This window comes from Pituophis catenifer, unplaced genomic scaffold (assembly GCF_029215685.1).
Source record: "Pituophis catenifer annectens isolate HBS135680 unplaced genomic scaffold, rPitCat1.0.hap2 SCAF_6, whole genome shotgun sequence".
Taxonomy (NCBI): domain Eukaryota; kingdom Metazoa; phylum Chordata; class Lepidosauria; order Squamata; family Colubridae; genus Pituophis; species Pituophis catenifer.
Window position 1 is genome coordinate 18482149 of NW_027256886.1, and position 14973 is coordinate 18497121.

At 35.7% G+C, this 14973-nt stretch overlaps 1 protein-coding gene across 1 annotated transcript in view; it reads left to right on the plus strand.

The window, feature by feature from the left end:
- Positions 1–14973, plus strand: part of SI (sucrase-isomaltase) — a 107482-nt gene that overhangs the window by 35313 nt on the left and 57196 nt on the right. Inside the window, exons 10-17 of the mRNA XM_070946468.1 lie at positions 2231–2362; positions 4026–4145; positions 7149–7262; positions 8643–8727; positions 10346–10463; positions 11607–11778; positions 13370–13486; positions 13576–13730. Coding sequence (XP_070802569.1) covers positions 2231–2362; positions 4026–4145; positions 7149–7262; positions 8643–8727; positions 10346–10463; positions 11607–11778; positions 13370–13486; positions 13576–13730 — 1013 coding nt within the window. The remainder of the gene's footprint in view (positions 1–2230; positions 2363–4025; positions 4146–7148; positions 7263–8642; positions 8728–10345; positions 10464–11606; positions 11779–13369; positions 13487–13575; positions 13731–14973) is intronic.

Below are 14973 nucleotides of genomic sequence, written 5' to 3' on the forward strand. Positions count from 1 at the left end.
CACAGAGTTGGTCTCCTCCGGGTCCTATCAGCTAAACAATGCCAGCTGGCGGGTCCGCGGGGAAGGCCTTCTCTGTGGCTGCCCCAGCTCTCTGGAACCAGTTACCTCCTGAGATCTGGACCATCCCCACCCTATTGGCCTTCTGAAAAGCGGTGAAGACCTGGCTTTTCCGGCAGGCCTGGGGCCGTTGATCTCGCTGTTGCGATCTTGTGAGATATGGCCATGAATGGTGTGAATGGGTTTTAATGTTTTAATTTTTAAATGTTTTTATAATGTTTTTTTTTTTAAATGAATTGTAAGCCACCCTCAGTCTCCAGAGAAAGGCGGCATATAAATTGAAATAATAATAATAATAATAATAATAATAATAATAATAATAATAATAATAATAATAATAATTTGATGGCTAGTTTCCCTTGAAGTATGAGCATGGGAAGCAAATCCATGCTCATTTAATAAATTTGATTTTAATCAAATTAAGGTCCCTTTCTTACCTATATCTAGGACTTTTGCTATTTTTATTATGAGATCTCATTTTCTTATGATATGCATGAACCGTCTGGTAATCTTTTGTTTGTTACTCTGATGGAAGAAGAAACTATGAATTATGTGGGAATTTTTAATGTCATTGTTCCAATTTTAATTCAGTGACAACACCATGTTTTGGAAAAACAAGCCAGCAGAAATACCAAGTAAGGAAAGAAGTTGTAATCTAGGAATGGATACATTTTGGGTTTGGATACACTTCAAATTTTTTGGTAGAAAATAGGAGGTCACAAAGAGTAGGTTGATTTACAAAGTGGACAGGGTTAGGATATAATACCCTTTATTTCCTGATTGAGGTAGCTGGATTTAAAAAAAAAAAAAAAGTTTGTAACTAAAATGTAAACATATTTTAGGACTTTTTAAAAGGATATTTTGTATTTGATTTTTATATTTTTCAGTGTCAAGTGCAGGAAATCAGTAATTTGTGCAGTTTATTGCATGCACTCTAACAGAATCTGAACTACTAACAGTCAAAGCAAGTGATAGATAAGTGGTAGATAATAGTCAGTGGAATTCAAGAGGAATTGGACTTAAATCTCTTGTGGGCATGAAAGGACTCAAGACTGATATACATTTGATCCCTCAGCCTGGTTATCTTCTACATTTAGGATATTTTAGGATTTAGTACAATCTTTATGTGCTTCCTACTTTAACACATTGGGAAATGTTTCCATTGTCCTTTAACTATGTTGTTTACTAGAAAAGACATTGGGACAACATACAATTTTGGTAGTAGGTTGCCTATTCTTGATATAACTGGTAGATTTCACACTGGCTAAGGAAATTACAATGCTTTTTTGTTTTTTCCACATCAGCTATTCTGAATCTCGATCCAATCAGTGGAAATGAAATATTTCTATAAATATCTCCTAGAATCCTGGTGTTTTAGTAAAGGATCATAGTTAGATAGGGTTTCAATAAAATTGTCAACGTTTAGGCAATACAGAGAGGACAAAATCAAGAATGTCATTTTACAATAATTTTTAGTTGCTGGGAATCTAGTTTAAAAAAATCTATCCTGGACCCTGCAGAATTAAAATGAGAACAGGTGCTGAATTTTGTCATACCTATGAATATTTAACTTAGCTAATGCAAGGAACAGTTCCTTTAGCTAAAACATCAACGTCATCAGATAACAACGTATACATTTCTTTCCACCGTTAAAATAATGTGTTGGGAGAAACCAATTTTCTTTGCAATATTAAAGGATAAATCAATGTATTTTACTTGTTTATATACATTACAGAAAAAATTAGGGTGGCTACATAGCAAGTTATTATGGTAATGAAAATTGGGGATGGGGGTATTGGCTTTTATAATGAGCCAGAGTTGCAGTTTCAGAGAAAATATAATTTTCTGAATTGTTAACAGGATGCCAGAAACCAAATGAACCTTTATTCTCAGTCAGAATGAGTTATATTATAGACAGAACAATAATCATATTTTATATACCCTTATGTCCAAGGGAGACTTAGATATGATATAGAATTAATGTTTCCAATCATTTTATTTGGATTAAAAAGCTCATCAGCACCAATTCTCTTTCCTTTATGCTTTTCTTGGTATTCATCATATAGACTATGATGATCTTGGTGTTGGTGATAATGATGATTCTTCACAGTTACGCCTGGGTTTCAATAGTGTAAAAATTCAACATTTACAATGACTGCAATTTTCTTTCCAGGATGTTCAATATACTGATATTGACTACATGGAAGATAAGAAAGATTTTACTTATGACAAGATAAATTTTGCAGGCCTCCCTGAATTTGTCCAAGACCTTCATGACCATGGACAGAAATATGTCATCATACTGGTAACTCTGATTAATTTAAACAGTTCAAAGACAAGTGAAACAATTATTGAAACAGTTTATCAGCAATTATTTGCATCAGTGGTGGGTTTCAAAACTTTTTACTATCGGTTCTGTGGGTGTGGCTTGGTGGGCATGGCAGGGGAAGGATACTGTAAAATCTCCATTCCCACCCCACTCCAGGAGAAGGTTACTGCAAAATCCCCATTTCCTCCTGATCAGCTGAGACTTGGGAGGCAGAAAATAGACGGGTATGGGGCCAGTCAGAAGTGGTATTTACCGGTTCTCCGAACTACTCAAAATTTCTGCTACCGGTTCTCCAGAACTGGTCAGAACCTGGTGAAATCCACCTCTGGTTTGCATATAGCAATAGCACTTAGAGTTTTATACCACTTCACAGTGCTTTACAGCCCCCTCTAAGCAGTTTACAGAATCAGCATATTGCCCCCAATAATCTTGGTCCTCATTTTACCAACCTCAGAAGGATGGAAGGCTGAATCAACCTTGAGCCAATGAGGCTCAAACTCCTGGCAGTGAACTGAATTAGCTTGTAATAGTGCATTCTAACCATGGTGCACCACAGTTCATATATATTATAGCTCATATGCATTATGTTATAATGCCAAATATCATGTCTATCCAGATCATTACAATTTCTGCGCCTTCCTGAAACTTTAAGAAGTTTTTGTTATTATTACTTATAAACTTCCCTATTTTTCTTCCTTATTTGTACTAAAATTTATCTCCATCTCAACTGTTTCAGTAAAAGTAATGGGAACCTGATGAAACAGTATTATTTTATTCAAGAACAGAGGAGTCTAGTAATTGTTTATCTAGTCCCTGCAACTTTCTATAAACCTTCCTTGACTTATCTATTTTTTGTTGCTCAATGGATCATAGATCAATTTTAAAACAAAAAGCACAAGAAATGTGTGATGGAAGCGTTACAATGTTTTTAAAAAGTTAAAAATGAACAATTTTTTGCCAGCACGGACTCACCTGTTTTACATCTTCATCTTTAATGATGGTCCTTGATTTTCCCACACAATTAAATATACCAAAAGGTTGCTCACTCTCTCTGCATTATAATCAATAGACAATGGATATTGTAATTCCATTCCCAGATTTTTTTAAAAAAAAAAACATCCAACAGATGGCAAAAATAAACAGAATGTTAATTGGTCCATAGCAGCTGGCACCTGGCAATTTAGTGGCAGAAAGCAGGGCTGCAAACAAGAAACAAGATGGCTTTTACAGGACCAGAGCATGTTCTGTGATGTCACCTTACAAGTCCTGCCCTACAGTGTCATGATGAGGGAATGTAAAAGTAGGGTGACATCACTGAGGAGTAGAGATTATTAACTTTTTTATGCTTTGTTGCACAGCAAAATACTCCTGCTTTCTCCTACAGGGTGTACAATCAGTTCAGTGGTGGGTTACTACTGGTTCGACCTGGGTTGGACAAACCGGTAGCGGCAGAGGCAGGAAGCTCCACCCACCCACCTGGATGCTTCTGCGCATGCACCGAAGCATCATGTGTACACATAAGCGCATGCGTGCCCTCGAACAAACTGGTAGCGACAGGATTTTCAACCCACTACTGAATCAGTTACATAATTGTGCAAAGGTTTAGAAGATTTAACATTTTTAATTCTGTTTGTTAAAGGATCCAGCCATTTCTGTCAATAACCTCATGAACAATACCCCTTATGAAGCCTATCAACGTGGTGAACAGATGAAAGTGTGGATAAATGAATCAGATGGAATAAGCCCTCTTATTGGGGAAGTAAGTTGCTGTTTTTAGAAATCAGTTGTGGACCACTTGAACATTAACATACAGTGTCTAAACATAAGACACTTAACATAAGTGTCTAAAATGGGGAAAGAGAAAGGAGGGGGAAATTATACTAATCCAGAATCATCTGCAAAATTGGAATCTCTTCTCCACTCCACTTATTTTATTTATTCAGTACTCTGAAGAAACCTACTATATTTTTTCTCTCTGGCATGAGAATCTTAAAAAGAGAAAGGCATAACTCCTTTGATAAATGTTATCCATGTTGATTGTTCTGACCGTGTAGTGAACCTACTTTTCTTTATCTAATTCTGGAATGTAAATATTGGCACAATCATCAAATTGAAAATAAATCACAATGTTGAAAATAGTTATTTTATCAGATATATTCCAAAAAATAAAATAACTTTTTGTAAATCTAAGAAAATGACAAGAGAACACCTGTCTGATCTTGATGAATATAAATCATGGGGGCCTGATGGATTATATCCCAGAGTTCTGAAGGACCTGATAGATGTTATCTCAAAACCATTATACCATATTTTTCAAAAAGTCCTGAAGCACCAGGGAACTATCAGAGGATTGTGAAAGAGCTGATGTGGTTCCCATCTTCAAAACAACAACAAAAACAACAACAAAATCAAAAAAGAACCAGGAAACTATAGACAAATTAGCCTAACATTAATACCTGGGAAGACCTGGAAATAATAATAATAAAACAGATCTGTGAACATCTAGAAACAAAGTTATAACTAGTAGCCAACACGGGATGTTATAAAGCAGATCATGCCAAACCAATCTTATTTCATTCTTTGGCAAAGTGACCAAATTAGTAGACCAGCAAAATGCTATGGACATAGTATACTTAGACTTCAGCAAGGCATTTGACAAAGTAGACCATAAGCTACTTCTTGGTAAACGAGAAAAATGTGGGATAGGCAGCATTATCACCAGATGGACTTGTAACTGGCTGACAAACCATATTCAACAAGTAGTTCTTAATGATACTACATTAACATGAAGAGAAGTAAGCAGTGGGGTGCCATCTTAGGTTCAGTGCTCTTCAATATCTTCATAAATCTTAGATGAGGGAATAGAAGGGGAATTCATCAAATCTGCAGATGACACTAAGCTGACACTGCAGAGACAAGCTCAGAATCCAAAAAGATCTTGACAGACTTGAACAATGGGCCCTATTCATCAATATGAAATTTAATATAGAGAAAAACAAGGTTTTACACCTAGACAGAAAAACCAAAGGTACAAGCTCAAATTAGGCAAAATTTGACTCAAAAACAGAAACTGTGACAGGGAGTCCTGGTGGATGATCACTTAAAAAAGAGCCAGCAGTGTATAGCAGCAGCCAAAAAAGCTTGTCCTTGGTTGTACAAAAAGAGGCATAGAATCAACATTCCATGACGTATAAATCCTTAGTAAGAATCATTCCTGGAATATCACATCCAGTTTTGATCACCACATTACAAAATAATAATAATAATAATTTGTTGAGACTTTGGAAAAAGTACAAAGAAGAGCAACTAAGATGATTAAGGGTCTGAAGACAAAAACATATGAATGATTGCAGGAATTAGGTATGGCCGATCTAGAAAAAAGAAGGACTAGGGATGACATGACAGCAGTATTCCAGTATTTGAGGGGCTGCCACAAAGAAGAGGTGATTAGCTTATTTTCCAAACCATCAGAAGGCAAGACAGGAAATTATGGATGGAAACTAATCAAGGAGAGAAGAAACTTGGAAATACAGAGAAATCAGTGAGGACAATTAATCAGTGGAACAGTTTGCCTTTAAAAGTTGTGGGTGCTTCATCATTGGAGGTTTTTGAGAAAAGACAGGACAGCCGTCTATCTGAAATGATGTAGGGTCTCCTGTTTGAGAAGGGTGTTGGTCTAGAAGATGCCCAAGGTCCCTTCCAACCCTATTCTGATTCAATAGAGCTTACTAAGAATCTTCCTGCTCTGTTTAGTAACCTACAAGTTATTTTATTATATTATTAGTAACTTCTTACATAATGTTCAGGTCTGTCACTATGAAGGTATAAACATTCCATTCATTCTATATCATGCTCAATAAGTCATGAGGAATGGCTCCAGGCAGAAGTGTAACAGTCATATAAAATATTTAAATTAGTATATCAATGTTATCTTGCATTTGATAGTAACAGATTCAAATTTCTTCACTCCCTCAGCGCATTTATTTCTTTACATTATAGTGAAAATATTTACTAGATGAAAAATTTGATGTTTTGAACATTGTCTTCAGAAAAGGAAAAAAAATATTTACAAATTAATGCAAGCAGAATTTTCTACCTACCTACCTACTTACTCGTCCTGGAGGATGAGATTTTAAAAAGTTGGTTTCTTTGATGGTAGCCATTTGCTAAGAATTAACTGATTTGCATTGCCTTATAGTCTATGATTTCTAGGTCTCTTTCACTCCTCCCCCGTCTCTATATACATACCAAAATATATATGTACACACACACACAAACACATGTGCATGTGTATGTATATCTATACATATATGCATACAAAAATTATGTAAAAAAAACAGATGTATATGCATGTGACAGATATATCCTATTATGGAGACATATTTAGATGTCAGTGTTTTGTGGGTGTTCTTAAGAAAAACTAACTCGAACAGAACTCAGCAGTATGTTATATATACCATAAATAAAAACACAGCAAAGCCGAATGTCATTTATGATATCCTCTAAGTTGTCTAGATGACAATTTCTTGAAGTAGTACAGTTATGTGAAAAAGAAACAATTCAATAAAAAATGTTTTTATTCTTTAGCCTTTTTCTATTTTGCTATCTTCCCATACACATAAATAACAAGTTTTGGTTTTAATAAAGATTACTCAGATATTCCACTTGTTTCACTTTGCTTAGAATCTTGCAAAACCATTTTTAAGGAAATATTTATATCCTTTGGTAGACCAATTTTATACTTTTTTTGTTTAATCTGCAGGTGTGGCCAGGAACGACTGTCTTCCCTGATTTTTCTAGTCCTGAAGCTGTTCAGTGGTGGGCTAGTGAGTGCAACCATTTTCACAAAACGATCCATTTTGATGGACTTTGGATTGTAAGTACTATTTAGCACAGTGAAGAAACAAATATTTAGTAGCAAAAATACTTAGCAATAAGCAAAAAATATGCATTTCTAAGTTCTTTTCATAGGCAACAATAAATTCTTTCCATAGGAATATAAACATTGTATAATGTTTTGATTTTTTAAATACGTGTTATCCATGCCTAGCGCATTCAGACATGTTCAATTGTCTAAGCAAAGAATAGAAATGGAGGAAAGTATGCAATTCATGAGCCTGAACAACAGTAAAATGTTGCTGGTAAAATCTAGTTGCTAAATCTAGCTCAGTTCAAAGGGATTACATGAAAACATCCATTTTGTTTTTCTAGCAACAATATAGCAGTATAGCCTTGTTCCAGGATGTTATCTTAGCTTCCCAGTCTAAGCCTGAAGGTTTAGAATTTTCTTGTGGTTTATCAACCCAAACACTAAGAAAATTTGATTTCTGGTTACATATAAAATCAGCCAAAGTCTGTTGTTGTGATTTATTGCTCATAGCAACAGAAGTCTCCTCTTGAAGGAAGAAGGCTGTCTCTCTCTTGTTAAAGAGCTAGAGAGCTGAGACGGACAACAACATTTGAAAAACTAGATTGATAACACCATTCAGTTCTGCTACTCACTACAGAATTTGATAAGCAGACATTGAAAATTCTCTGTAACTGGCTTACAGATTCAAAGATTAAACTTGCCTACTCAGGAAAATTGTTGCCACGATGGGCTTTGTCAGTCACAAAACACCCATTTATTAGAAAGAGGGTCATACTTTTAGAGAAAAATATTTGTAGCTCAGGGTTGAAATGGCAGGTCCTTAGTACACGCTGAGCTTGGTTGTCTTTTTGCAGACATTTAATTATCCAAATTAGGTAACATCATCAGTGCATGGATGATAATTACCTAGTTTAGATAATGAAATGTCTGCAAAAAAAAAAAAAAAATCAAGTTCAGATAGCACTAAGTACCTGTCAGTCATATACTGTATCTCAGGGGTGAAATTCAAAAATTTTCCCTACCGGTTCTGTGGGTGTGGCTTGGTGGGCGTGACAGGGGAAGGATATTGCAAAATCCCCATTCCCTCCCCACTCTGGGGCTAGCCAGAGGTGATATTTGCCGGTTCTCTGAACTACTCAAAATTTCCGCTACGAGTTCTCCAGAACCTGTTAGAACCTGCTGGATTTCACCCCTGCTGTATCTTCTCTATTAACCCATGGGTACCTTCGCTGGGCCGAAAATTATTATGGCAGTTAAATATGTTACTAGGAGTGGTTGCTTTTTAAAATTATTTTTTAAAAACTTGAACAGAACATGGGTCCTGATGACATATGTGTGAAGTCCACAATTACTAATCTATGAATTTCTATGAATCTTTTCTCATAGGACATGAATGAAGTATCCAATTTTGTCAAAGGATCAAAAACTGGTTGTGCAACAAACAATTTAAACTACCCACCTTTTACTCCAAGTAAGTTCTCAACTGAAACAAAAATTATTTAATTTCTATGCTAGATTTTTCATATATCTGTGTATATAAGATTGTTACATAGAATATGTTATATAGAATAATTAAAATTATTATAAATAATTATAATATTCTGTTTTATATATAATAAAATAATAACAATATATATATAATAAAATAAAATATAATAATATTATATTTATTATATAATAAAATTATAATAAATATAAAAATAAATTAAAAATTATTTAGTTTCTATGCTAGATTTTTCATATATCTGTGTATATAAGATTGTTACATAGAATATGTTATCCAATACATGCTTGACAAATAAATAAATAAATAATCAAACGAACAAATTTTGAGAAACAGATTCCTTTACCAATTGTTAAAGAAATCCTATCTGCTACAACATAGTCAGTGGTGGGTTCCTCCCGGTTCAGCCCGGTTCTGCCGAGTCGGTAGCGGTGACGATATGTCATCACCGAACTGGTTCTGCCTCCCTGCCCCCCACCCCCGCATTATTCTAACCTTTTATTTGGCCCCACCCCCAATCTATTGCTGCCTCCTGAGTCCCAGGTGATGGGAAAAAAACTGTTTAAACTCTTGCCCCGGGGCTTCAAAGGGCCGCCCTATAGCTGATCAGTGTTAAAAGAAAACAAATGAGTAGACCGGTGCCTGCAAAAATAAATGGGTAGACCAGTGCCTGCAAAAATAAATGGGTAGACCAGCACCTGCAAAAATACATGAGTAGACTGGTCCCTTCAAAAATAAATGGGTAGACCAGTGCCTGCAAAAATAAATGGGTAGATCGGTACAGCTCTGCAAGCAGTTAAAAGCCTGGTAGACCAGTACCTCTGCTAAATCCTAAATAATTGTCACATGACCATCAAGCCACGCCCACAAAATAAGCCATGCCCACAGAACCGGTAGTAAAAAATTTTAGAACCCACCCCTGAACATAGTGATTCTTCTGGAAGAACAGAAAGAACTAATTGCTAAATTGTCAGATGACTGTACAACTTGTCACTTTATCTCTAACTAAAAGAATTTTATTTGGGGATTTTAAAATCCAAACAAATAACTTCACTTACAGCAAAAAGTGCCGCTATAATTTATAACTATATGAATTAAATCAAGTCTAATTTGATACAGAATACAGACTAACAGAGGTAGAAGCAACCTGGGAACTCTTCTGGTCTAACCCTCTGCCCAAACAGGAGACTTGATACCATTGATTCAATCTAACTAGAAAATTTTATTCCTTTTTATTCAGATATAATTGTGTTGCAATTATTTGTAAATAACATTTCTTCTAATAAGAGAAGTATCTGAATTAATTAGGAAGCATCTGATTTGATACGAGCTCTGATTGTATTCAGAAAACTGATTTAGAGATTTGATCAAGTAATTTTCAATTAGCAAACTCAATATTGAATATTAACCTTATTAAAAACTAGCCTAGTGTAGTGGATTAAAGAAAAGAGAAAAAAAGGTAACTTTAAAAAAAAATGGAATTTTTTGACATTTGTTTGTCTATTCTTCCAGAAAGCTAAACATTGAAATGTTCTATAGAGATCTTTTTAATTTAATGGGTTTTTAAAATCTCTTTGTTTTACAGAAATTCTGGATGGAGTTATGTATTCAAAAACACTTTGTATGGATGCAGTCCAAAAGGCAGGGAAACACTATGATGTTCACAGCCTCTATGGCTATTTCATGTCTATAGCTACTGATAAGTAAGGAATTATGCATTCTTTTTTCCCTTTAATTCATCCAAGCTAATTTGTACCAGATTTCCTTTGTTTCAGTTTGGACTGCAACAGCTAATCAAAAAGAATACAAATCTAAGAATGTGTATTAGGGGAAAAGTGATTAATTTACTACACAACAATTCCACTGATCTCTCAACTAGTATCTCTGGTAGATCTTGTTCCCTTGTGAAGCCTAAAACCATCCGGGAGTGAAACCTACTTTTAAAAGTTTTGCAATTTGGACAAAACATGGTTATTGACATATGTTGTGACCCAGGCCCAAGTAGTTAGTATTAAATACAAACAGTTCGAAAACAAACAGACTTTATTAGAACAGCTGAGAGTTAACTCATTCTCAGCGTAGTCCAAACTAAATTAAAACAAATTCTTCAAAACACCATTTCTCAGTTTATCACTGACCTTGGGATAATTAGGCAAACTGCCAAAAGCTTTTCTTGGCAAAAGTTCAGAAGCAGAAGACGCTGACAAGAAATGAATACAGTGAAACAAGAAGCAAATCTCTCAACGGTGTTTTTCAGCAGAGAGGCCAAGAGCCGTTGCTGGTCTTTTAAGCCTTATGGGAGGGGCCAATCATCTCTTGGCCCTAGTCCTGAGTCATCCTCTCTGCTTTATCTGCTCCTGCCTTCTGGCAGCTCTTCTCATATGTGCACTAGGAATAGGCTCTTCCTGTTCCTCTTCCTTTCTACCGTCAGCCTCTGGAGGCTCCGAAGTCCGCACATCACTCCCCGATGGCCCTGGCCCCATCTCTGCCTCTGATGCAGATCCCTCATCCAGGCTTTCCCCAGCCTCCAGGACTGGGCCATGTTCTTCCTCAGCCTCATTGCTGTCCAACTCCGCTGCGAGCTCTGCAGGCTGTGGGCGGACCACAACAACATAATCCTTCTCGTGGATTGAAAGGCCATCTATTTACTACACACAAATGATAAGATGTGATCTGAAAGTCTGGCCCATATTTTAGTCTATTCATAAGTTAATTTTGCAAGAATTTGTTGGATTTGTTGTAGGCACAAATGCTATGTTGAAACCTGCCTTTCATTTTCTCCAAATTTTTCCTCCCAACAAAATAAAGCTATTCCTTAATGCTATACATTTGTATGTTGTTTTCAGAGCACTCAAGACTATTTTCCGTGATAGTAGAAGCTTCCTCCTTTCCCGATCAACATTTTCTGGTTCTGGAAAATTCACAGGACATTGGCTGGGAGATAATTTTGCAACTTGGAATGATATTAAATGGTCTATACCAGGAATATTAGAATTTGGTCTATTCGGATATCCTTTTGTAAGCTATTTTAACTGTAATAGTAGGTTTGGTCCAACTGTTAAATTTTGGCATAGTAAAGTAAGAAAAAGTTTTGGATTAATGTATCCCTTTAGGTGAGATCTATGCATACAATTCTTTAGACTTGCTTTGCACAACATATGATTTAGTAAACTTCAACTATATACTTTGGAGTGCCTCACTATCTGTTTTCTATTGGAGTAATCCTTTGGTAAGCTGTATGATTTGAGGAATTCTTGGTCCTCTATCAGGTTGGTTGTTTACTTGCAAATGTTTCATTACTTGACTATGTAGCATCATGCTGATAATGTCACTTAGTTGGGCAATGAAACATTTGCAAGCAAGTTCAAACAGCACTAAGGATCCATAATTCAACCCTGAGCTACATATATTCTCTCCTGCAGTATGATCTGCAATTCCAAAACAGTACAGCTTCGCAGTTTGGCAATCCAAAGAATAAAGATGAGACTGAAAGATGTATTCAGAAAGCAAAATTATTTTTAAAAGCAAAAATATGGATTTAAAGGTATCTCAGAATAGATGGGGCAATAGATTTTTTTATAAAACCGCTGTTATTATTTTCTTTCTAGTTTTAAAAGTGGCTCAGAATCAAAGTTACTGAAAGCAACAGCAATGTGATATGAATTTCCTTCTCTCTTAAGGAAAGCTAAAGTAGATTCTTCCTCTTTTTTTTTTTTTTTTACTCTGAAATGAGGCTGATTGTTTGTTTGTTTGAAGACACATTTATTGCAATGGCTACTATACCATGCAATTCTTTATAGCCTGAAGCTTGTCTTCTTTTTGTACTTGTGCTTTTATAAAAATATGCATTGAAAAGCTGGCTGTCTCTTATAACTTTGATTGATTTTTCATAGGTCTTAATCATAGAATGTATATGTATATACATTCATGCATATACATCCATATATGTGTATATATGTACATACACGGTGGTTCAGTGGCTAAGATGCTGAGCTTGTCGATCGAAAGGTCGGCAGTTCAGCGGTTCAAATCCCTAGTGCTGTGTAATGGGGTGAGCTTCCATTACTTGTCCCAGCTTCTGCCAACCTAGCAGTTCGAAAGCACATAAAAAATGCAAGTAGAAAAATAGGGACCACCTTTGGTGGGAAGGTAACAGTGTTCCGTGCGCCTTTGGGGTTTAGTCATGCTGGCCACATGACCACGGAGATGTCTTTGGACATTGCTGTCTCTTCGGCTTTGAAACGGAGATGAGCACCGCCCCCTAGAGTCGGGAACGACTACCACATATGTGCGAGGGGAACCTTTACCTTTACCTTATATGTGTATATGTATGTGTACATATACATATAAATATATTTAGAAAAGTTAGATTCAAATATTTACATAGAGTAGTGGCTGATCTCATTGCTATTCTATTCTATTTCTCTTTGCTCAATCATCCAAACATGATTTAGATTTTTTTAAAATCTCTATCAAAGACCAATATAAATCAATTTATATTGGTCATCTGAGAACTGATTAATGTAGAATTTGTGAATACATTAGCATCACAGCTTATGCAGATATATCATACAGTATGTCAATGATTTTTAATATGCTTCCGTTTTAGATTGGAGCAGATATTTGTGGCTTCATTGAAAATGTCTCAGAAGAACTTTGTAGACGATGGTTGCAACTTGGAGCATTTTATCCATTTTCTAGGAACCATAATGCTGCTGCACATGCCGTAAGGCCAATTTTAAAATTAGATCAAGCTTCTAAAATTGTTTGAAGCCTTTTTTTTCCCCCAGTAACTTTATAAATATTTATTTCTAGCCTAAAGATCCAGCACATTTTGGACACAACTCACTTTTGGTGAATTCAACAAAACACTACCTGACAATACGTTATACTTTGTTGCCATATCTCTATACCCTGTTTTATAAAGCACATGCTCGGGGAGAGACAGTTGCAAGACCTGTTCTACATGAGTAAGTTCTTGCTTTTAAGATTTTGGATGATGGGAAAGAACTTTGCACTTTGCATATTTATGTATCCCTGTTTTTATATTTATGTCTTACATGCACAAACACATAGACAGACACACATATGCACAGTATTTATTAGCAATAGCAATAGCACTTAGACTTATATACTCATAGTGCTTTATAGCCTCTCTAAGCGGTTTACAGAGTCAGCATATTGCCCCCAACAATCTGGGTCCTCATTTTACCAGCCTTGAAAGGATGGAAGGCTGAGTCAACCTTGAGCCGGTGAGATTTGAACTGCAGCTAGCAGTCAGCCAAAGTAGCCTGCAGTGCTGCACTCTAACCACTGCGCCACCTCAGCTCTTATTAGCCTTTATAGACTCCAAGTAGTTGATCCCAATACTATTTCAGATTATTAGAAAGTTAAATTCTTTAAAAGTCTTGTCCCAGATGAACGTTTTACAGATTAAATTTTATGAAGGTTTCCAAACAAGAAAGTAGGATGCCTCTATTCTGCTGCAAATTAGAACAATGAAGTGTTAAATATTATCAGGTCTGACTTAAGGATTTAAGGAGGCACAGTGCGATGCTTGAGACTGGATACAACAGGTTCTTCAATTGGCTAGCTTCAATATATATATTGCAAGCAAGTAAGCAAGCAAGCTTTGGAATTCTGAAGGGCGTAGCTGGAGTTCTAGATTCCATTTCCATGGAGGATTATAGCAAGGTATAAGGCTTATTCTCACAGGAATAAATAGACAATTATCATAATTAATCATTATGGATTGTGTTAATAAACTCCAGGAGAAATACTCTTAGTTTCCAGCAAGCTAAACTGCTGAAAAATAAAAACCATCTGTATGCCTAGAGCTCACTGATGCTTGAAGATATCTGGAATTTGTTCACAATAATCCAAGCATTTCCTAACATTCTAGGGATATTTTTGGAGATACTAAAGCTGTGTTAAAATCTGACTTTGCAATTGCTCACTGGAAAATTTTTTTCCAGTGCAAAATAGCTTTTACCTTATTCTCAGAAGGAGGAAGGATTTTTTTCTCTCGTTTATTTTGATAATATATTTAATCTGATTTTTTTTTATTAAGGTAGTAGATAGTGCTGTTGCTTTTGCAACTTTCTGACACATAGGCTTTCTTCATTCTTATGTCTCCTTACTTACCTTTGCTTCCTATACAAGAAAACAACTTCCTTTGTGATGCCTTGTATCTGGATTTAATCAAAGCAAGGA